The following is a 23,571-nucleotide window of genomic DNA, read 5'->3' on the forward strand; positions in this document are numbered from 1 at the left end:
ACCCCAGGTGCTGAGGAAACTGACTCCATTTCTGTCCAACATGGATGTAGTTCAATCAGCTTCAGCAGAAATCACAATTGCTGAAAAATCCTTCAAGAAAATACCCAGTGTCCTTCTGGACAGCCTAGTGGAGGAACCTAAAAAAAGACATGCTGTTCCTCATCACCTGCTGGAAACAAGTAAGTTTCTGCTCTTTGACTGTTTCCCAACCTTAGTGCAATTCAAGAAGACACTTGGTTATTATTATATTTTTTTGTAACTCATAAGTAAAACTCCCACCCTGCTGCTTAAATTGTGTCTTCCTGTGAGGCCAAATCATAGGTAGATAGTCAGAATGATTACAAAGAAAGTAACAATGGCTGTGAGGATTCTGGATGACCCTCACATTTTGGGGAGGCTTGTTGAAGCCATGATGCTAGGAGGAAACTGACAACAGAATCATGGCTCTGTTGGGGTAAAAATGCTGCCTTAACTTTCCATTTAAAAAGTCATGCCTACTTACAGAAGAAATAATCTGTCTCTTTTTTTTCTCTATAATACATTGGGTGCAGCATAAAATGCTTTATCAACATAAATAACAATCATCATGTGCATTTCATCCGGTCTCCTTTTCTCCTTGTTTTATTTTCTATCCCTATAGAAATTTATTCAGAACATCACAAGAGCAAAGTTGTACAGGCTGAGCCTGCTGTGTTACACTATGGAGGGTATGAAGTTGGAAAACATCACCAACAGACACTTGTAAGTGTCCAAGCAGGGATCCTCTTGGGGCTCATAAAAGGGTAACAGAAGCTGAGTAGACTGCTTGTGGTTGTGAGGCCTTTTGCTCTCTAGACTGCTCTAAAAAGCAGCACTTAAAATGAGTGGCCCTGCGGTAACAAAACAGATGAATATCATGCTGTGTGTATCACTGTTTGTCTGTTTTACCTTTCTGCTTTCTGTGTCTGCAAGTACTGTTAGTGAGTGTGACTTGCACGTCATGATTGAAGGATTCATTCTTGAACTCTATAAGAGGCTGTTCTCAAAATGTACTTGGATGGCTATTGTGTCTGCAAACCTGTTCACTGGTGGGAAAAATTTGAAAGCACCTCTGGTCTTCTGCCAAAAGCAATTTAATCTAAGGGAAGAAATAGTACCTGGGTTTGATTACCTTTCCTAGTTGGAGTATTTCCTTTTCTTCTCTCTTTTTTCCCTTTGACTGCCTTCTTTATTCATGTTGTAAGTGTTTTGAGGCAGAGGTTGGTTGATTATGGTGGACTAGGTTCTCCAGATATAATGAAAATAAACAAGATGCAGGAGACTTTACAGGCTGAACTGACACCATCCAACAGTTTGTTGCTCTGTGATGCAAAACAAACTCATGGAATATTACAAAATGTCTGTTGTTTCAGACCTGTGAAAAGTTAAGTCAACAGGTTGTTTCATTTTTTGTTCTTTTTGCACATAAGCAAAACAGGACCAGAATTTTATTCAACATCAGCATTGCCTTTAGCAAGACCGTTACTCCTAGGTAAGGAATTGTGACTTAGTTACAAAGACTGAAAAAGCAGGATGCAAATTTTACGTAATTTTCTTTAAAATTCAGAGCATATTCGGAATTATTTCTTCTAAAGTAAAAATTGTTACTTCTTTGCGATGGATAGTTTTACAAAAAGAACAGTTGGCATTCTCAATTGACCTCATTGTAAAGTGTTTTGTGGTTTGTTTTCTTTTGTTCTACAGAAGCTAATAAATACTTCTGTTGATGTAATAAACCTTCACATAATACCACCTCAGACAAAGTATTTTCAGATCAAATACAACAAAACAGTAAGTGTTGGAAAGCCTTTACACTGCTCTTTGCACGAAGCACTGGTTTTATGTCATATAAGCAGCTTTTACATGTCTTCTGCTTTATTTTGTGTCGTTTCTTAGTATCGGCTTGTCCCTGGCTTGTCATATGTGGTTACTGTTGATTTTTGTCCTGATGAGTGGAGGTACTACTATGACTGTATCAGAATTCACTGTCAGGTGAGAATTTATTATAAAATACATATACAGTTGTAATGGAATGAAACAACTATTAGGACATGGTGATAAAGTAAAGGTACAGTTAATCTCCTAGAGCTGCATGGATTTACTCCCAGTAAGTCTGGATTGAAGCATTTCATTTTAAGCATATAAATTTTTTCTCTCTGTAACATTCCGGAGCTGTGGGTGGAATATCTTCCTTATTCTGTTATTCTTTGCTAGTAGTTTAGTCTTTGTGCCACACTGATGTAATGTCTTAGCTGAAGAGGCTTAGAGGAACTCTAGAGAGTTGCTGGAAAATCCTGAGGTGCAACACAGTGATCTCAAAAATGTTTTATGCCCACTTACTGGCCAACTGCTACAGAAACATTTTCTTTCCATAGCATTTATTCCTTGTAAGAAATAAGTATTTATCTCTTTTTTTTATTTGTTATTTTTCCCCAGGGAGATGATACATTAGTTGTTCCTGTGCATGCTTATCCTGCTATGAATGTTGTAGAATTTCCATCATTTATAAATCTGTCTGATGTACCAATTGGTCAGAGGTGAGTTAAGGACAGACATCTGTCCACGTGCACAAAATCTGCAAAATCTCCTTTTTCTCTATTTGTACAGCTTAATGTCTTGGAAGCTTTAAGGAAGTCAGCCTCCATCTGGACTGCAGAATAATTCTGTATATGAATAGTTTCAGGCACATGTTCAGAGGAAAGTGAATGTTGTGCAAACTAAACATACACATAGATGTAACCGGGGTATCAGTTAGTCTGAATCTGTGCTGACTCACTTCACTCATCATATGTGAAGTGATATGGCTGCTGTTTGTAACCTGTACACTCCCAAGTGTTATGCTTTTTAGCATTAATAAGTGAATGGATCTTCCTTTCAAGATGAAGTACTCTGGAAATGAAGTTATGGTAGGTGTGATAGCAAATAGCTAGCCTCATTCCACATTTTGATCAGTCATTAAATTTGTTTCTTCTGTTTAAAAATAGTTGATGTGATCTTTTGATGTGGAGCTCTAAATAGCGGCGATTTCATCTTACTCTGTTGCATAGATGGAACATTGAGTGTTCTCATGAAGTAATCATAGTAATTGCTAATAGGAACTGGGAAGGGGGAAAGTAGAAGGGAAATTCTGTTGATTAGGATCTAGTTCTGTAGTATATTTGCTATATTAGTTGTAATTATGATGATATGTGTTGCTGTAAAGATGTGAGTGAAATCTAGGAACTGAAGGTGTTAGCAAGTAGGGTTTTTTCTTAGCCTGTGAGTTGAAAGTAACTCATGAATTTTACTTAAGGATAGAAATAAGAACAGGCAAAGCATCTACAAGGAACATGCAAACTTCTGCAGTAAAAATGAGCCCAGCATTGCAGAATGAACATTTGTGTCTTTTTGTTCATTTGTTTTTCTAGTCCCCCTTAATCTGCTAAACTCTAGTGAATATACCAAAAGTAATGTTACAGCTTTCTCACAGGGCTGGACATAACTCCTGACTTTCTGGGTGCCTCTAGGCACGATGTGATTCTATTTATTTCCTTCATTTTTACAAGTGTTGAAGTATACAGAATTTTCATACTCTCAGAATACAGAGAAGAGATTAGACAGAGTACAAAATACATTTTTAAATAACAGGAAATTTTTTCAATGCAACAGGGATGGTCAGAGATGCCCTGAGGGAATTTGGAATTTTTCCTGAAGAGAAAACTGATGGTTTCTTTTGAAACCTAAGGTTTTAAGGTAAAACCTTAACTTTCACAGGTACTTTTCTTCATTAGTCTGTTAAAAACTTCCCGAAAATGAAAGCTCTCTGAAATGCTTGGTACTGTACAGAGCTCAAGGGACTATGGACTCAATCCATAGCCTACTGAGATCAATGGAAAAACTGCCTTTTACTTCCAGTAAGTGTAGGATATGTTCTAACACCCAGCTTTCTCCTTAGGTACAGAAGGTCCATCATGCAACAGCCAGCATAACTGTCCTGGCTTTAAGGCATTTTGTTTACCGTACACGCCACACTAAACATTAAATTGCCTCCTCAGTCTGCTGTTGCATCTTCTATGTGAACAGGTCATATGGAAGCAGCGTAAAAAGCGCTTTGTTATTATTGTTTATTTCCTTAGGCATTTCCAAATGTGCTTTCCAAAGGAACAACTGTATAACATACATTCTTTGCTAATCACCAGGGTAAGATTTCAGTCAGACAGTTTACACAAACCAAAAACAAGGCTAGGTAAATTGGTGTTGATTTGTAGGATGATGGATGGTATTACACCAATGCTTTTGTATTTCAAGTTGATACATGAAAATAGATGCATACAAAAGCACGACAGCTTGAAAAGATGTGTGCTAAAACCCCTCACATCACTTGTGTGAGACATACAGGGCTTTTATGAAAATCATGCCATTGTATCATTATTTCCACAGTGGTTAAAATCCAGTCATTCTTATGTGTTGCAGTTTTTAACACTTTTGAATATTGCACAGTGTTTTCTCATCATCTTTCACAAAGAGAGCCACAGAAGAAGACTGATTTCTGGTCCTCTTGCTCTCATTTGGATTGTTAGTACTGATAGATATTGCAGTTTGTAAGACTTTGAGGATACACATAAAGAGCTTCTAAAAAGTAATTCTTTTATTTTTACTGTAGTCAGATTCTGTATGGGTAGGAGAAAGTAAGTCAAGATGTAAAATATCCACCATTTGAATCAAGATTTAGCTCTCGTTTCCTCACTGAGTGAAATGTCTGAAATGCATTGCTATTTTGGAACGACTGTTTTCACACTAATATGTAACCCATTCCTCTGAACACGGATAAATTCAGTGCATGTTGTATATAATATAAATTTCCAACCTGTAATTGATGGTCAGCTGTAGTTTTATTACTTTATTTCTTCTTTTCTCTCTTTTCAGTAAAGAGTATGTTATCCCATTGCAGTGCAGCTGTCCAATAGATTTTGAATTCCACATTGATTTAATTCAGCCTCACAGAGCCTTCACTGTCCAGCCAATGTATGGTAAATTGAACTTATTTAGAGTTCTAAATGTTAAATGCATACTTATGAAGGTTGGTTACTTGTGACAATGTATTCAGTGCTGTACAGTAAAAGCCTTTGCTTCAGAGTGTTTCCAGGTACATGCTGGATAATTAAGAAGAGTCATATGCAGCCTCATAGCAAATAGGCATCTGTGGCTGGTAGATTTTTTTTTGTCAGTGCCCAGCTGCAGATCTCTGCAAAATACAGGATGTCTCAAGCAGTCCATCCGGCCTTTGTATTCTCTTCTTTGCCAGCATAGCCTTTTGAAAGGAGAGGGTCAGGAAGCCCAGCCTTCACCTCTTTATCACACCTTTTCCCAGGACTGTCTGGCTCCTGCCCCATCAAAGGAACATCTGTCTTTGTGGAGTAGGCATGCATCAGATTACTTGACTGGGGGTACAGGAAATAAAAGGTGACTTATGCTCCATCAAACATACTCCCAGACCTATTTTTTGCTGGTGGTCTGTAAGAATTTGTTAGAATTGTATCTGATGCTTCAGGAGCTGTTACAGTGAAGGGCACAGAACACACCACTGCAGATGTTTCGTGGGAGGGCATGGATGTTAGAGTCAGTCTAGACCTGTGTATGCAGGCTTTACAAGAGGCAGAGAATTTTGGAACAGTATGCTCAGCTATTTTCATGCCTAATGCTGGAGGTGGCTCTGTCTTGACACAGACATACATTTGCTGGTCCGGTGCTGTCATTGTTACATTGGTCAGATGCTGGCAGAAGCATATAAGTGCCCAGGTGTTCCAATAAAAATGTTTATGCAGACCTAGCTGCATAATTCACCTATGCAGCCTGGTCAATTCCATGGAAATACATAAAGATTTGAAAAAATAAAAACCTTAAGTCTGTCATTTAGTGTCATTTGTGACACTGGAATTTAAACTTTGATTATTTATGCACTGCAATAAAAATTGCTGTTGCTTCTATATGTACAATGATATGTTTTTTTCCCTGTCCTGCCAGATGGATTTTTATTTTTTAGAAGTAGTAGTTGGATTCTATCAGGTGTGTGCTTCACAAAGATGAACTATGCTGCTGCCTTGATTAGGGTCATTCTTTCAGGATAATATTCTTTCTTATTTCATGCTTAAAGAGGTTTTGATATATCAAGAGAGGACAGGAACAATGTTACAATTGAATAATACGAGAGAGAAGTTGTAAAATTCCCCAGGAAGTTTTTGTGGGTTTGCACAGTCATAGACAAAGTAGCTGGAACTAATTCATGCTTTCTAAGTTGGTTTAATTCTTGGAAGAAAGGGGATCAAAATATGCCAGAAAAAACATCAACCCAGTAACAGTGAAGTCAGAAACTTTGGTAGCTCAGAATTCTGAGGCACTGAATGACATCTGCAAAGCACTAAGAAGTTTTAGTGCCTATTCAAGCTGTTGTGTTGTGAGATATGACGAAATAATGAAAGAAATTCCACACACATACACAAAAACCCAAAACATCACAATGAAACTAACTGGTGTTTAAAACTGCAGGATACAGAAAACCAGGCAATGGTCACTTTACAGAGATGAGAATATTTTTGATGAGCTGAATAAATTTGTTGCAAAATGCTGAGGAGCATCAGGGCCTGTATCCTGGAATTCCACTGAATGTTTAGGGATATGAAGGGTAGTTAAAGTGGCTGAGAAAATAATGGAGTAGGTAATAATGAAAAAAGACCAAGTAGAGACAAGTAACGCATCAAATCCAGATGATTCCTCAACTTGGAGGGAGGCAGAGGAATATGTTTATAATGTTAATGAAAGCAGGACATGCCAGACACTTAAGACTGGCAGAAGCAAGTGAAGAATTTCTACATATAAACAGGCAATCATTTTCACAATAGTAGGAAATATTGTAGTCTTACTGTAAAATCTTTCTGCTGTTGCAAAATATCTCCCATTATCTGGCAATGGATAGTTCTTGAAAGATGCTTTAAGACCTGAAATATTTTCCAGGCCTACTGCCATCCATTCAAATATTAATACTGTTTTTAAAAACAAAAAACAAAAATGTAGTACAGAGTCAATTTCAGCATACTTAAGTGGGCTCATGTTAGATGGACTCATTGTTTTTCTCCTCTAATCACAGGAATCATTCCAGGCAATGGGAAAGTGGAATTAACTGTGAAATATTCCCCAGTTGCGTATGGAACAGCACAAATGACAATGCAGTTACGGATTTCACAGTTTAAATCAAAACCCTATATATGTGTATTCACAGGAACATCAATACCACATCTGGGTCTAACGTATGTGTAGCTGACTGATCTCTGAGTATTTTTGCCCAGTGCTAAAAGATACAGCCATTTGCTGTAATCATTTCAAGCATTTGTATCTATGCACTTATGTAGTTTGACTGTTAGTACATGTACCTGCTCTTCTACATCATTTGCTCAGAATGCCCTTAATCTGTATGAAGTGAAACTGTACCTAACTAAACATAGTTGTAGAATCATTGAATGGTTTGGATTGGAAGGGACCTTAAAGATCATCTAGTTCCAAGCCCCTGCTGTGGGTGGGGACACCTCCCACTAGACCAGGTTGCTCAAAGCCCCATCCCACCTGGCCTTGAACACTGCCAGAGGTGGAGCAAAGTGAAAAATAACATACCCTTAAAGAAGTGTTGATCATCCTCAGTTTCTAGTATAACTGTTCTATGTTATTTTTATTGCTGAGGCCTTGCAACATGCAGGGGATTGTGAGCAATGAAGTTTTTTGGGCTGCACTTATTTTTTGTGAACTCTGAAGATTAGAAAGTTTGCTTCCAAGCATAATTTGGGAGATACATTTACAGTCTCCTTGTATATCTAAAGGGGGTGTAAATGCATGTATTAGACTTATATGCCGTTTAAAGAGCAATATCTGTCCTTCTGACACCTAGAAAAGCACATTTTGACAAACTGCAAAGTCATCCAGAGAAAAAAACTATGTCTGCAGGAAAATGTGTGGTGTGGAGAAGAAACCAATTCAGTCGACCACAAGCAAGGCCTATTAAAAAAGTAAAGGTGAGAATAGATAATAATTACAAGTATTTTTCTGGGCTGAAAATATTTCTTGTTTGTATTTCTTCCTATTAATTTATATCTCATAGGAAATTGAATACCAGAACCTCAGATTCCCCACAGACTTGTCAAATCCATATGCTGTAGCTACTGTTTTGAATCAGGAACCAGGCAAATTGAGGATTAAAGACTTGAAAGAAGGTAATGTAATTAAGCAGCATAAACATGGTTATAGCATTATTTGTAGGTTTTTGATGAGGAATTCTGCTCCAGAATTGCTGATGTGATGTTACTGTAGCTTCTATAACAAATCTTACCTTAGCTTTGTGTCTTAATGAGTTCAGTTATTGTAACAGTGGATTTCACAATTAAAAAATCAGTCTGGTCTGAGGTGTGATACGTTTTTCTGATATTCCTGCAGTCCTTTCTCAAGGCTATGAAGGGATAAAAACAAGACAGATGAAGGAAACTCTATTTCAACTAAAAGTTAAACAAAATATTCAGGAAGAGGAAGCAAGTCATCTGAAGTGGTAAGTGTTAGTTAACCAAATTAACAAAACTGGGTTTGCTTAACTAAGGCCTCTGTGAACGATGTATGCAATATCCTCTAGTGCATAATGCTGACATTTCATGTCCTGATAGGTCTGTTTTACAGTTAAGTTGTTTTCTTTTCTTTTCTTTTTTTTTCTACCTAAGTGCAGTCTCAGCAGTAATCCATATTAGTACTCAATGGGGTCTTTGATTGTGTTATGGTTGTGTTCAGAAAGACACCTGCTGAAAACCTTGTTCACTTAACCTTGGTCTCAGACATCTCATTTTGTCCCCTTAAAGGCAAAGGAAGCTTTTGGTATGGTTGTTCATAAATCTGGGTTAAAATGTATAATGGAGTGAACAGAACTGCACATGTACATCAAATGGCATAAAGCAAAACACATAGTCATGTGTGTAAGCACACTGTGGTTTCATCTGCAATCCACAGATCTGCCCTTTATGCAAAACATTATGGATCCCTGGACCCCTTAGGAAGAGAAGAATAAGTCTGTTAGCCTTTAAATAAAGCAAACCATGCATTGAGTAAAGCATTTTTCTTGTCTCCACTCTAAATGCAGGCAAGTTCGTAAAGGCCAAGATCCAATCTCTGTGGAATTTAAAAAACAGATTATCGAAAACCGAGAGAGGGAAGAGCAACAATACAAGGTTAGTTTTTCTGGGCTTTTTTCTACAAATTTAAAAAAACCCTTATACTTTTAGATTACACAGTACACTAGTGCATTGCATCAAGTTCTTTACATCTTCAGTTTTCCTTCATACACCCATGCAAACCTGTACTGGTAGTACAGGTTACTGTAGTTATATCTTTATTATGCCTATGTATCATTGTTTCAGAGGTGGTTTTTATCTTTGAGGTAGACACAGAGGATAAGTTATTAATTGAAATGTAACTAGATGTTTACAGATTTGCACTCAGCCACATCACAGTGCAACACTGCAGTGTAATCCTGTCAGCACTATCGCTAAATCCAACCTGCTGTTTATGTTGTACCTCTCTGAAGAGGTGACGTCATGAAAGGCTCAGTCAAAGAGCTAAACACAGTCAGTACTCTCACACAGAGCCATGAGGAGGTAATTGATTGGTCTTCTGAACCTTCACTTTCTCTTTGGTTTGTTCCAGTCATCCCAGATTGCAAGTCATCTTCCATGGAGGTGACACCATCAATACATGGTGGCAGGAAGTATTTTTCCCCAGGTGGTGCAGCCTGCAGGGACAGGTGGGGCTTGTCCCTCTTATCCTGCCTCCTGGATATTCAAGTAGCTTTTGATATCCCACTGATTGCCAAGAAGCTTTTTATAGGAATAAAATTATTTATAGCTATGGTAAAAGCTTAATTTATACAGTGAATTAGGCACAGTGAATTCATTCAAACATTATATTTAATGCAAAAGAGAAAGTGAATAAAAAGGGAATCTAAGTTGTGAGATTGATGTATCAGTGAATTAGATGAACATTAACTTTGTTTAGAAACATTTATTTACCTACATGTTGACCATAGAGGATCTGGAGATGTCTGCCTGGTTTCACAGTTGCCCCCATGACTTTTTGATAGAGGCATATTTTTGCTCATGTTGTCAGTTTTTTCTCCTTGAGTGTCATCAGGCTTCGCAGAGTATTTATTATCCTTTCATCATTTGCTCGGATGGTCAATCTGTTATATAGCCTGGGAGTGCCTGTCCTGGAGACCTTTAACTGCTCTATCTTCCATTATAATAAAACCTCAGTCTATGAAAATCATGGAAATTTGACTCTGCAAAATAAAGCCAAGGTCTCTATTTAAGACATAACGGTATGTTGGAAACAAAACAACAGGAGAGTAGGACCGAGATGAAAGAGGCACAATGAAGCACTGGTATTCAGCCAGCATGCCTGAACACTGAGGGGATCTCAAAGAAGTGAAGTGATATCAATAGTAAACTGTTTCATGCATGAGCAGATTAAGGAGCTGGCATCATTGGAAAGCATGACGGTAGATGTTCACAGAACATGGAAAAGGTGCAGGAAATTTAGGTAGTGCTACCATGATCTGTTTGAATGCTAACTTTTGGTATCAGTTCTGTAACCCCTCTCTGGCTGAATTTGTCTGTGCAAAGCAAACTGTATTTCATTAGGGCAGAGATCTGAGTGAAACACAGACCCAAAAATACATTATTTAACTTTGACTTGCTCAAGGGTTGCAGTAATCACTGTCTAGAAGGGAATGAAGTCTGTGTTTTGTCAAGCACCTCCAATTAATATTACAGCATAAATTCTACTAGTTGTAAGGGAGGAAAGAATCCACTGGATGCATTGTTCTAATGCGATTTTTCTTCCTAACGATAAACTAGATCCAGAGAGGAGATCCTATCGTAGAACATGAATTTCAAAGGAATAAAGTAGAAGTTTCTTTCAGACGTGTTATCCGGCCTGTTGACCAGGTTTGTTTATATGTTGTTATTGCCTGCCATATGTTATTATCACCTACTAAGCTAACAAACAGATAGATACTTGGCACTGCATACTTTTTCTCCTAATACTCCTATTTCTGTGTCAGTGTCTTATTTCCCATTTTACTTTCAGTACATTAGCACTGTGCTACATGCACAACATATCTTCTGACATTCTACTCTAATATGAGAGACAAGTGGAAATTTGCAGGCCTAACTGCAGATTCATGTTGCTTCTTTCTGTAAGTTCTCTTAGGAGTAGCTTTGTCATGCCTAAACTTAAGGTTAAGCATATCACAAGGTTTACAACCTTTACCTGCAGGTCAGATTGACAGGAACCTGTCTGATATTTGGATTTTTTTGTCCTTCTCTGTGATGTGAGGTACTTCCTAAGATCCATTTCCTAGGATTATTTGGAGCTTTATTTAATAGATAACCTGGTGCTGAATGAACTTCTAGTGGTAGTAACACAAACTGCCTTCTTGAGGAACATAATAGCTGTGAAAGTTGTCTTTTGCTGTACTCTTACACCTGTTACAACATGCTGAAAATCGTTTGGTGGGGCATAGCATGGAGTTGTGTGGGGCTGGTGTTCTAGGTGTCTTCCTAATCTAAATGTTGGTTGAGCAGCTGCTCTCCTCCTGAGAGGTACTGTACTCTGGGAACACTGGTGTCTCTTCTAGTGCCATGTTCTTCTGTTACAGTTTAAAACTAGATCTTTAAAAGAGATTAATGCATCAGGAAGATTTACTTGTGTTCAAAGAGTATTTCAACAATTTAAGGCATTAAATATAGAGATGTCACCTCTTCCTCAAGTATGTCCAGAGCCAGAGATCACTACATATGGGGACATTTTTCTGGGGAATTATCACTCTAAATTTATCTTTGTCTTTTGCCCTTCTCTATGTGTGTACTGTCAGCCATTATTGGAGACAGGATGGGCCACTGGTTTGACCGCTTACAGCTCACATTCATACAAGATGAAGTGTGGATTTGGTAGAGAGCTACCACATTCTCTCCAGTGTCTGACTGCCCATGTGTTACACTGAAGTAATAGTATGTGGTTGTCACGTGTGTGGATGCCAACTATGCCATGTTATCTCTGCGTTCCCCATACTGCATCTGAAAATATTTGGTGATTACTTCCCATTAAGCCCTGCAGTGAAGGCTTCTGGTTAAATGCCAATACTGCAAATGCTTTCACTTGACTTAATTACAGTGTTTAGAAACAGCATACAGATTCAGGCCAACAAATGGCTCAGGCTGGAAGAAATGTCTCACTAATTGTAAAAAGGTTTTGATTTTTCTTTTCTGTTTCTTTTAAATACCATGCAGTATCCAAGTGTCCATCCCACATTTGACCTGCTCCATAATGACCCTTGGGAGAACAGAAACAGGATGTTCAGGAAATTCCAACAAGCAGCATACAGGGTAATGTGAACAACCAGAATGCGGTGTGATGGCATGATGCCTTGGAAATAGCACAAGGGAACATGCAAACCAGAACATAAGAAGTCTTCACAGATAGCCAGAGATTTGATAGTTTAATAAGTATGTCCCTGCTCCACCAGGAAATAAGGACCGGGAGTAAGTTTTGTATCCTGTGGGTGCTCCTGCTGGTGCTTAATATTGCAATCAATGCTAAGTAAATTCAAATGAATTTAGATTTTTTTAAAGTGAAAAATACGTCTACGTATCAAAGAGCAGATTTCAAAATGCATATAGTTGCTCAGTTTTGGACCCCTAGGACAAGAAAGACATGAATAAACTGGAGTGAGTTTAGTGTAGAGCCACCAAGATGGACAGGGTCCTGAGTCTGTGAAGAGACACTTAGCCTGGACAGGAAAAGAGAAGGGAGAGAACAGTACCTTCCAAGAACTCTGATGAAGTTCTTGATGATGAAGCCAGTATCTTTGGACTGGTGCATGGTGGGAGTATGGGAAACAATGGGCATCAATTCAAATAAGGGAGGTATAGACCATGTATAAGAAAATTCTTTTTTACCATGAGGACAGTCATTCATTGGAGCACATTACCCAGAGAAGTTGTACAGCCTGCATCATCCGTGGATGTTTTTGAGACCAGACTGGGTAAAGCCCTGAGCAACTTGGTCTTATCTTGTCACCAACCTTTCTTGGAGCAGGAGGTTAGACTAGGACCTTGGACTAGACCTAGGACTAGAAGCTAAAGACTAACTAGTAAAATCACTTAACTCAGTGGATTTAAATAGTATCTTGCATCTCCACTGCTCTTTTCCCAATAAATCTAAATGTAGCAAGCAATATGGATGTTTCCTGCTTTCCTAGTGTTCAGTTTGGATAGCGTCCAATCTATTTACAGTATTAGGCTCCTCTTTCCTCTATTGGACAAATAAGGAGGTAGTTAAATGGCCCCTTCTGGTATTAAAACCTAGGACTCCTCATTGTGATATATGACACCAGACAAATTTCACAGTGCAGGTTGATACTTACTGTCTTCATTCATTAAACCACAAGTATTCATATGGCCCTAATCAACCAACTACCTACCCACTGTTAAATCTGTATATGCCAGTAGACACAGCCGAAGGATTCAGACCTAGCTAAAAAGTCTGATTAACCTGTAAGACTAAATGAAAACTTGAACTATTTTTGTTGAATAATGTCATGTTAGTTGAGATCCATTCTACATCTCCTAACCCTAACCCTTCCCATTTTCTCTCTCCTGATCAGAAAACTTACCATAGTTAAAAAATCTGAGAGACAGTCAAGGGAGCTCTGTAGAATAAATACAGTTGTAATGGATGTTTTTTCCTACAGCGGTAAATCTTATGGTGTTTGGCTGAATGTTAAACTCAAAAATTACTCTCTCAGATTGTTGTGCAGAATCGGCTAAATCGTTTACTACTTCTGTTCCGTGGGCTAAGCAGAGAAGCCAGAGACTTGGAGGAAGGCTCTGTGTATGGTAAGGAATAGAAGAACAATTTGATATTTTGGCTATGAATTATGATAATCCTGGTTGTACTGTAGTGTGTCAGGTGTGTTACAGAATCTTTAAAATGTTTAAAGACAGAATCTTTAAAAAGGAGTCTTCCAAAAAAAGACAACAGTGTGACAAGTTAGAATCACAGAATGCTTTAGGTTGGAGGGGACCTTTCAAGGTCATCTAGTCCAACTCCCTTGCAATGAACAGAGACATCTTCAACTAGATCAGTTTTTTTTATTATAAGGAGTTTTCCTCCTTATAATTTTCTCATACAAGTGCTTTCAAAAAAATCACTTTTCTTTATGGTGAAATGAAAGTGCTGGCCTGGATAAGTCACTTGTTCTTTAACAGCCATAGAAGAAAACTGGCCTTGGATGGCAGTCACAGTTGGATATAGTGGGGACAGAATAGAATTTGTGTTTCTTATTTCCCACTCCCTTGTACACAAACAGTTTGACAACTGCTGAAATGTCTTTCCATGTCAGGCCTTTTCCTGCTTCTGCAAATAGGCATTTATAATTCCCAGAATGTAGAAATTGCAGGGATGCTTCAAGTAGAAGGCATAACAGCAGTTGGTGTAGCAGAGGCCTTCTGAACCATCTCTGCCTTGCTGAGCAGAATGAGGTAGAGGACCATGCTGGAATAAGGGAGGTTTAATATCATTTTAGAAAAGGGGAAATCGGATCTGTCTGATAGTCAAGATATTGTGCCTGCTGTATTGTAGATGTGGCATTTAAAGTCTTTAGGAAATACTACCTTTTTGTATTGAACTAAGTCTACTTATATTTGTATAAGTGTGCTCTTGCAGCCCAGAAAGCCAACTGTATCCTGGGCTGCATCAAAAGGAGTGTGACCAGCAGGTCGAAGGAGGTGATCCTGCCCTTCTACTCTGCTCTTGGGAGACCTCACTTGGAGCATTGTGTGCAGTTCTGGTGTCCTCAACATAAAAAGGACATGGAACTGTTGGAACAAGTCTAGAGGAGGGACACGAGGATGATCAGGGGACCAGAGCACCTCCTGTATGAAGACAGGCTGAGAAAGTTAGGGCTGTTCAGCCTGGAGAAGAGAAGGCTGCGTGGAGACCTCATAGCAGCCTTCCAGTATCTGAAGGGGGGCTATAGGGATGGTGGTGAGGGACTATTCATTAGAGACTGTAGTGACAGGACAAGGGGCAATGGGTTAAAACTTAAACAGGGGAGATTGGATATAAGGAAGAAATTCTTTACTATGAGGGTGGTGAGGCACTGGAATGGGAGGAATGGCCCAGGGAGGTTGTGACTGCGCCATCCCTGGCAGTGTTCAAGGCCAGGTTGGACAAAGCCCTGGGTGATATGATTTAGTGTGAGGTGTCCCTGCCCATGGAAGGGGGGTTGGAACTAGATGATCTTAAGGTCCTTTCCAAACCTAACTATTCTATGATTCTATGATTCTATATATAATCATAAAATAATATTTATAAATTTAGAAATCAATATATAAATATCAAGCTATAAAGTAATAAATTGAAATTTATATTAAAATTACTAGACACACACTGTCTTAGGAAGACGTTAAATATATATTGTGGCTTGATTCTATTTTTGAACACTGTATTGACATATATTGAAAAATCTTTGTATTTGCTTTCCATTCATGACAGAAAGCAGGAGTTTCAGCAAACTAGAGAAGAGTGAAGAATGCAAGGGCTTTTCTTCCAGCATAACTGAAGATCGTATATTGCCTTTTGAATTCCCCTTTTACAGTTCCTATGAGTTGCAGCAAGATTTGGTAGGTACAGTAATGAAATGATGGCCCACACTCAAGATGATAGAATTTTCTTGCAGACATTGGCCTCAGGCCCAGTACTGCCTTTATTAAAATTTCACAATGTGACTCGTGTTCTGGGGTTCTGACAGAATTCATTCAGGACTTCAGATTTACCAAGGCTGATGCTGAAAAGAGTAAAAAATCTTTGCATTTTCTTACTGGCATTCTAAAATTCTGAATAATACATTTATGATCAGAGTTAGTTAACATCCATGATTTTGCAGAAGGAAAGAAATGAGAAATAACTGAAATGCCAAAGTCCAAGGCAGAACACGAGAAATATCAAACAAAATGTTTGCATAATTATTTCCATATGTTTTCAAGTAGCTGTGCTTATGGATTGCTGACAATGCATAAACAAAGACCCACCATATTACTGGGTTTTAAATACTGCATTTTTTCAGGCACCTGATGCACTTGGCCTAGTTCCTATTGAATCTGTAGATGTGAAAGTGAGACATGTTCTTCCTTTTTATGACTTAAAGGTGAGTCAGAACAGCTTCCTCAGATGTATCATTTTTCTCTCTTCACCAGTCCAGTTAGACATGTTTCCTGCCTGATTCAGTGGCTCCAGTCTGCAGCCCAGTAGAAATGTTGTCTTAATATGGTTATTATGTTTTTATTAAAAACAAATTTTACCTGTTTCCAAAAGTAACAAGCTTATAGCCAGCAATACTCTCCTCTCCAGATAGAGGTGAGCCACTTCAGCTGAAATTATTATATTCCAACCAAAAAAAATCCCTCTGTGAATAAAGGTACTGCAAGCCCCACACATCACAGTTTTTCCTTTGATTTCAGAGTTTTATGAAGGTGATATTATAGAAGTGTACTTCCTTTTAGAGAGTAATGGAAGTCTTCTGTTTAGTTGGCATTCAGCTCTGCATGATTTGTTTCTTCATTCTTGCAAACATCTCTTTGAAATATGTATATATTTTCAACTTTATAAGTACAGAAACTTTTTTTTTCTCCTGACTTCTACACCCTTTTCTCTCCAATTTTTGAATAACAAAAGTTCAAATTTTGCACCCCATTGAAGTCAAAATATTCCCCCAAGTTCAAATCAATACAGATTTGGGCTCAATGTTCACTTTTTCTTTTTTTTTTTTTTTTTTCAGATGATGTAACAAGTCTATAAGCATTCTTGTAACTTCTTTTACCCTTATTACACATTGGTTCATCTACCACTGTTATGTGTATTACTTAACACAGCTTTTGTCCACCACATTGAGTTCAGAATATTTGAGCAAAACCCTATTAAATCCATGATATGTTATAGAAAAGGGAGAATGGAAATATTCCTCTCTGCCCTCATTCAGCTTGTCCTGGTGAAGTATGGCTTCTCAAAGCTTTGTCATACACCGCATTCCACAATAGTGATCCAAGTATCTTTTACCACAGAGGTGTGATGTTTGTGTGATAAAGCTGTAATGCTCCATTCCACCTATAAGTTAATCAGTAGTGATTATTGTCATCTCCTGCAGCACATCTTTTTTATTTGCACTTAGGTTCCTCAGCATTGCAGCATTATGAAGTATCAGCCATTCTGTACACACTATGCAGCCACAAGCTACAAACCTCAAAAACTTTCCCGACCACTGAGGCAGGGAGCCCAGGTAACAAGTTACCACAGATACAAACTTTGCTGAAGTCACTCCCAACCTAACATTCTTACAATTATTTGATTCGTTTTGTCTCAACATTTTATGCCAAAAGGCTTACTATACTCTGAAAACATTTGACATCTGTGTTTTTCAAGGATGAGTTGATTCAAGTTATTGCTTCTCCTGAGGGGCACCTTGACCTGGTCTCCCAGAAGGCAGATTTTCACAAACCATCCCCAGAAGAAGTGGCAGAAAGGGGTATCAGCCTCTTAAAACTGGTTCCTCCCCGAGCTTTAGTCTACCCTACAGAGAGCATCCCACTTCGTATTTTTGTAAGTAGAAGTTGACTTCTGCAAAGAACCTAAAAACAGAGGGGAAGAGGGGTTTGTTTCATCAGAAGCCTGATGTGGAATTGGTGGGCAATTTTCTTACTCAGATTGGTATATAAACCTATCTACAGTGATAGTAATCCCTCAAGGTGCAAGCCCTGGTAGGTAGAAGTTTTTGCAAATTGCACTGAGAGGGGAACCATTTCATTTTGATGTGGAATTTGGTCAGTTTAGGAGAGGAATGATAAAGCAAAGTTGCCAGTGAACTGGAGACCCTTCCAGCCTCACACTCCACAAATGGTCACTGATCCCAGGATTCCCTGGAACACCATGGGGCCTCTCCCATCTTCTCATTTGTTTCCTCATTTGGACGTTAGAAGAAAAGCTGTGATTTTGGCATCTCAGTCCTTCTATAATCTCATGCTCTTGCCCAGGTAATTGGGACAGGTGCAGTCTTTCTCCTTCTTTTCAGCTAGGGGACTGCAGTTCTCCCTGATCCTTAGGTAGACTGAGAAAAGTGAAGTCAAGCTCTTTACTCACGTTGTGTCCTGCTGCCTTAGAGTTTCCAATAGTTCTCATAGCATCTGAAAACCGCATTTCCAAGTTATTAGGCACAGAGATTAAAAACATCACAGCCACATGTGTGGGAGGATTTTCTGTAAATTGTCATGTAAACTGTACTACTTGGCATCGAGTGCACAAGGTATTTCCCAGACAGTGCATCACAACCTGAAGGTCCCTGAGGTGTCTCTGTGCAGACAAAGACAGATGTATAGCTCAGTGAAGTGTTGTGCATTGGTACAGGCAGCATCTCTAAGCCAGCACGGCACTATGTCTGACTTGGGTGGCTTTGTCTTTCATCAGTACTTAGCTGCAATGGGCCAGAGCCCAGAGTGCTAGTATGGTGAACTTGGCATGACATATATGGTATAGACTTGTACTCACTGCACGTGGCCAGGACTCCAGTGGACTTAGTAATGAGATCCTCTCTGCATCACTTTCATATCAGTTTCATCCCTCTGTCATGTCAGTGTAAGAGCCAGGCACAGCTTGATCCCACGCTACCCAGCATTAGACTTTACTCAGAAACAGATGCTAGTTCAGTAAAACAGATAAGAAAATCATAGAACCATAGAATCATAGAATAGTTGGGGTTGGAAAAGACCTTAAGATCATCTAGTCCCAACCCCCCCGCCATGGGCAGGGACACCCCACACTAATGGTCACTAGCTCACTAGCTTCCACCACAGCAAAGTCAGTTCCCATTCTGAACTGTTCAAAGAATCAGCAATGGATTTTGGAGTAATCAGGAAATAGTTTTTTCTTCCAAACTTGGAGACAACACCTAAATTGCTGTATTTTAGATAGCAGAGAGCATGGATAAACCAGGCAGATTATGGGTCTGTGATGAGGGGAAGAGACAGGAAATGAATGGTCAGACCAAACAGAACAGTCACAATGAGGCACAGGTGTGAATCTGGGGAGACTACATCATTTATAAGAGCTGAATTTTCATCAGTTTAGTTCTTTATGATGCTCAGAATGATTTTGTAAGATAATCTCTTCTTTTTTTTTAGAATCCTACTCCAGGAATATTTCCAGTTTTACTACCTTTGGCCTATTCTGAAACAAATATTGAATATCATCTTTGTCCTCATCCAAAATACACCTTTACCAAGGAATGCCCCAAAGGATCCAGTATTCCAGTCACACAAAAGAAATTTTTACATCACAAGGTATAGCCTTTTGAGTTTATTGTATCAGTACCAGGCTTGGGTATATTCTTGCTAAGAATTTGTTCCAAGCAATCTAAAAGGAAGATCAAGAGTCATCCTAGATAGAAAACATTTTTAAATATAAATTATGCAACACCTAAATAGCCAGTACGTGGGTCAAAATAACTTGTTCTTTTTAGTCTTTATCCATGCCTCTTATTTATCCCTGAATATTTCTCTGCTCTTTCCTTCTTTTCACTGTCTATTGTATTTTCATGACCTTGCAGTCGAGGAAGCATTGTTTAAATACGGAGAACTACAGCTTACCAGATTCAATTCTCAGCCAAGAATTCAGACAGTCTGTCCATCAAGACTCTCTCCCCACTGCATACACTGCATTATGTAATAGAGGACTTATTGCTGTAGCACTTGTCATTTCAGGATGTGATTTCTGGAGTAATGGAATGGAAAAGATTCTTACCAGTGGTGTATTCTACTTTTTCTAACACACCCAAATGGACAAGTATAATACCTAGGTAAGAAAGAATTTGAGTGTACAGTGCCTCTACCTGGCACTAGTTTCTGCTGTCTCTAACTACATTGACCAATAACTAGTCCCACAGATAAAAATGGGACTACAGGTGGCATTCATTGCTGCTCAGAAATTCAAAACCGATGGGAAAAACCCCTGCTGACCTCATTGAAGGGTGAGTTAAGAACAATATTATTAGAGGAAATACCTAGCCCTGGAAGAATTCCAGTCTGGGCTTTCAGTAATAACTCTCCTGAATACTTTTGGTTCAGTTCTAGAAGACCCTGAGAGCTACAAACTCTTGTCTGTCCTGCAGAAGTATGAATGGTAAAACCTGTCACATATGGGCACCTGTACTCAGTAGTAGCCAGCATGTCTCAGACTCACATTCCATCCTATCACAGCAGTTGCTGACTACATCTTCTTCATTGTAATTACAGTTACTATGAAGTTTCAAAATATAAACATTTAGTGCATTTACTCTCTGCCCCTCTTAAATTTATACCATTTTCATCACAGGGATCCTTACAGTTCAGATATGCTTCCAAGAGATGTACCACCAATGCTGTGTGACTTACCAGAGAGAGACAAGGAGAACATAATCGACCAGTAAGTTTCTCCTCTTTTTTGAACTAAATGTGGCTGATGATTATTTCTTAAAGACTTGTATGGATGTACCTAAACCTGTCCCAAGAGATCCCCAAAGGCAAAAGCACAAAGTCGCTCTTGCATGAAACATACTTTTATTTTTGTTGGCTAAAAAAATACTTTAAAAAGAATCAAGCCAACTGTTCTTCATCTTATAAATTTTTAGAGAGACAGATGAAACTGAGTTCAAAATTACTCTTACTCCAGAGATGGTTAAAGCTGAATTTCCACAAATTGGGCAGACACTCTCAGAAGAAAGCAACAAGAAATCAGCAAAAGAAGAAAGGTTGGTATGATTTGAAGTTAGGGGAGAGGAATGGGAGGAAATCTGAAGACAAGCATCCCCTTCAGAATTATGTAGAAAGTCATACTGAGATGCTCTAGAGCCATCCTATTTGGCTTTGTAAAGAGGGAAACAAAAAACTATTAGTAAACAATAAAGTCCCAATCCTTTCTTTTGTCACTAGAAGGCTCTTTGTTCTTATGGATAGAGTGATGTTTCTCTAGAGGACAGAGAACACTTGCTTCTTTACAGCAGTTTCAACATTTTGTCTTTAAGGCAAATTAGTTTTTCATGTGGATGCTCTTGTTCTGGCCATTACATCATATGTTCCTTCATAGGTAAAATGTAAAACTAGTATGTATTTAGCTTACCTAACTGGCCAAACGAAGAGTAAATGTTCATTTCATAGTTTCACTCCTTTTCTAGTTCGGCATAAGTAGTGAAGTACCCTCTGTGTTCATTATATATATATATATACATATATAATAAAGAAAAAGAGAGAAATTTTGTGTGTCTCTTCCTTTGTTTTTGTCAGCATTCCTAAGCAGCTTCCCTGGTTATTATAAATAAAAATGACATTTTAAACTTCTTGCAGAGACCTGCACAAGCATCCAGATGGACATTTTAAACTCCAAAACAATGAGCTCAGAGAGAAGGTTCAAAAACATGTGGAGGAAATGAAGCTGAAAGCACTTAATAAAACTCTTATTCTGGATTAAGAATAATTTTACAAAGTCCATGGCTTGGCATTGCTTATCCTATTAATGCATGAGGCTGCCTATGTCCCTGCTACATGTACTTATGTTCAGTGAGGCGAGGAACTTCTCATGCAGAAAGAAGAGAATCACCACTAATGCCACCTCTGTCAAAGACTTTCACTGTGACCATTACCCCACACAGTAATTGCTCCAGCGAGAATCCTCAGCCATGTGCCTGCTCATTTTGTCCTGGTGCAAAGGATCAGAAAACTGCAGTACTACTATATAAATAGTTTGGTAATTAATGTACAGCCCAATATTTACAAATAAAAAGTGAAAAGTCTTCATGACCAAATTCTTCTGATTTTGGGTTTTTTTTTAGTTATGATCTGGCCTTGAATTTTTGCAGGTAAGTCACTGAATCTCAGGCTTGACTGAATCTCACACTTGAGAATTTTAATAAAAGGGAAGACTTGAACACAGTTGCTGTCCATAAATGTCCAAGCAGATCTCATTAAATGTTCAGAGAGTTAAATCAATGTACAGATCTTTTGGCAATAGGGTGCATGGATTGGGTGAATGAACTCCAGAGCCTCATGAGAAAGCTGTGATGCTCAGGGTGTGTTCCCTAGGAAAGCAAATACATCAGCATATTGTGTTTCAGCTGTGATGTCTCTTGCTTTCTTGTGGGCAAGCTGGATATTAGACAAAATTGGTTTTATCCATAGTGAGTTGATGGCTCATTTTGAAGAGTGCTCTAGGCTATTTGTGCTAAAAAGCACGAATTTTCTGAACTAAAAGGCATAGAAAATGCAGGAATACATACTGCATTCCTAGAACCCATACTTCTTTCCAGACACTCTTAAAACCCCTAAGAAAATAAGTTTATTTCAGATAGAGGAGATCAGTGTAGACAAACTGTCCAGGGAGATAGACAGTGGGAAAGCAGGGTGAAAATAATGCCACAGAGTAGCCTCTATTATACTAGCTACATACTATTTTTGCGCACTTCAGAGAAATAATTGGCAAAGGATTGTTCACAATGCAGGTCTGGATATGTGCAGAATTTCTCTGAGTACAAACAACTGCTTAAATACATACACATTGCTTTTTTTCTTCTGCTAGTCATTAGGAAAGCAGTTGATCTTTTAAGAGTTTCTTAAAATGACCATGACACAAACATTTTCACAGTTGACAGTGAAAGCATTCACAGTTCATAATTCACAGTTAATAATTCACAGGTCAGGTTAAATCAAACAGATAATTCTTAGGACCTGCTAGCTATCAGCTTAATTTCAGTGTCTAGGAAATATGGATCAGGTGTTCAGAAACTGGTGATCAACAAAAATTGATCTCTTTTTTCTTACAGTAGTATCCTCTTTCCTCCATAGGGTTTCCTCATTATCCCAATGGAAATTAGTCATGCTTCTCCATTCTCCACTGGAGACACCAGCCTCTAAAGAAACGAGCCTCTTTGCTGTTCAAGCAACCCTTCTTTCTGCATTTCAAGTTTATTATGGGCCAGGTTTCAGTGTGCAGAGAAGGTAAGAAAAAGCTGTTAAATTGTTCCTAAAATCCAAGGAGACAGGTAGGAATACACAAACTTCTGTACATTACTTCCCTCCAAGATACAAGTACTCATAGTACAAGGCCAACTCTTCCCAAGGTGATAAGCTATCAGAGGCAATCCAGCTGTGTCTAAAAACATGAAACTTAGCTAAATAATTCAAAGTCTTAAGTTTTCACATGAAGCCACTTAAGTATTCTTCTGGTTAACTACTGAACACTTTTAGAAATTGGATATAAACTGTAAGAATTCTGTAAGAATATATAAACTGTAAGAATTCTATAATATAACTGTAAATTATAAACTGTGAGAATTCTAACCTCCAGTTGGTGGTTATTCACAGTTCTAAGCCTATTCAGTGTTTTATGGAAAGGACTGTGGAACTAAAGAAAATA

The 23,571-nt window shown here is 38.4% G+C and overlaps 1 protein-coding gene across 1 annotated transcript; it reads left to right on the forward strand.

The window, feature by feature from the left end:
* Nucleotides 1-40: 40 nt before the first annotated feature.
* Nucleotides 41-21,630, forward strand: CFAP221 (cilia and flagella associated protein 221). The gene is made up of 23 exons (XM_005153784.2): nucleotides 41-179; nucleotides 641-741; nucleotides 1,723-1,809; nucleotides 1,915-2,010; nucleotides 2,455-2,555; nucleotides 4,924-5,027; nucleotides 7,142-7,301; nucleotides 7,934-8,057; nucleotides 8,144-8,255; nucleotides 8,476-8,584; nucleotides 9,164-9,251; nucleotides 10,935-11,024; nucleotides 12,369-12,464; nucleotides 13,886-13,976; nucleotides 15,637-15,764; nucleotides 16,208-16,288; nucleotides 17,309-17,416; nucleotides 17,560-17,736; nucleotides 19,311-19,469; nucleotides 19,890-19,984; nucleotides 20,500-20,589; nucleotides 20,795-20,914; nucleotides 21,507-21,630. Exons 1-23 carry the CDS (start codon nucleotides 41-43, stop codon nucleotides 21,628-21,630), a joined length of 2,580 nt encoding a protein of 859 aa, XP_005153841.2.
* The last annotated feature ends 1,941 nt before the right edge of the window (nucleotides 21,631-23,571 follow it).

Source organism: Melopsittacus undulatus, chromosome 4, assembly GCF_012275295.1.
Source record: "Melopsittacus undulatus isolate bMelUnd1 chromosome 4, bMelUnd1.mat.Z, whole genome shotgun sequence".
NCBI lineage: Eukaryota > Metazoa > Chordata > Aves > Psittaciformes > Psittaculidae > Melopsittacus > Melopsittacus undulatus.

Excerpts from the sequence above, each read along its gene's own strand:
- CFAP221 (XM_005153784.2), top strand. The coding sequence starts at position 41 with ATGGATGTAGTTCAATCAGCTTCAGCAGAAATCACAATTGCTGAAAAA. Across the intron at positions 742-1,722 it reads AACATCACCAACAGACACTT|AAGCTAATAAATACTTCTGT; the intron begins GTAAGTGTCCAA and ends TTTGTTCTACAG. Across the intron at positions 11,025-12,368 it reads TTATCCGGCCTGTTGACCAG|TATCCAAGTGTCCATCCCAC; the intron begins GTTTGTTTATAT and ends AATACCATGCAG.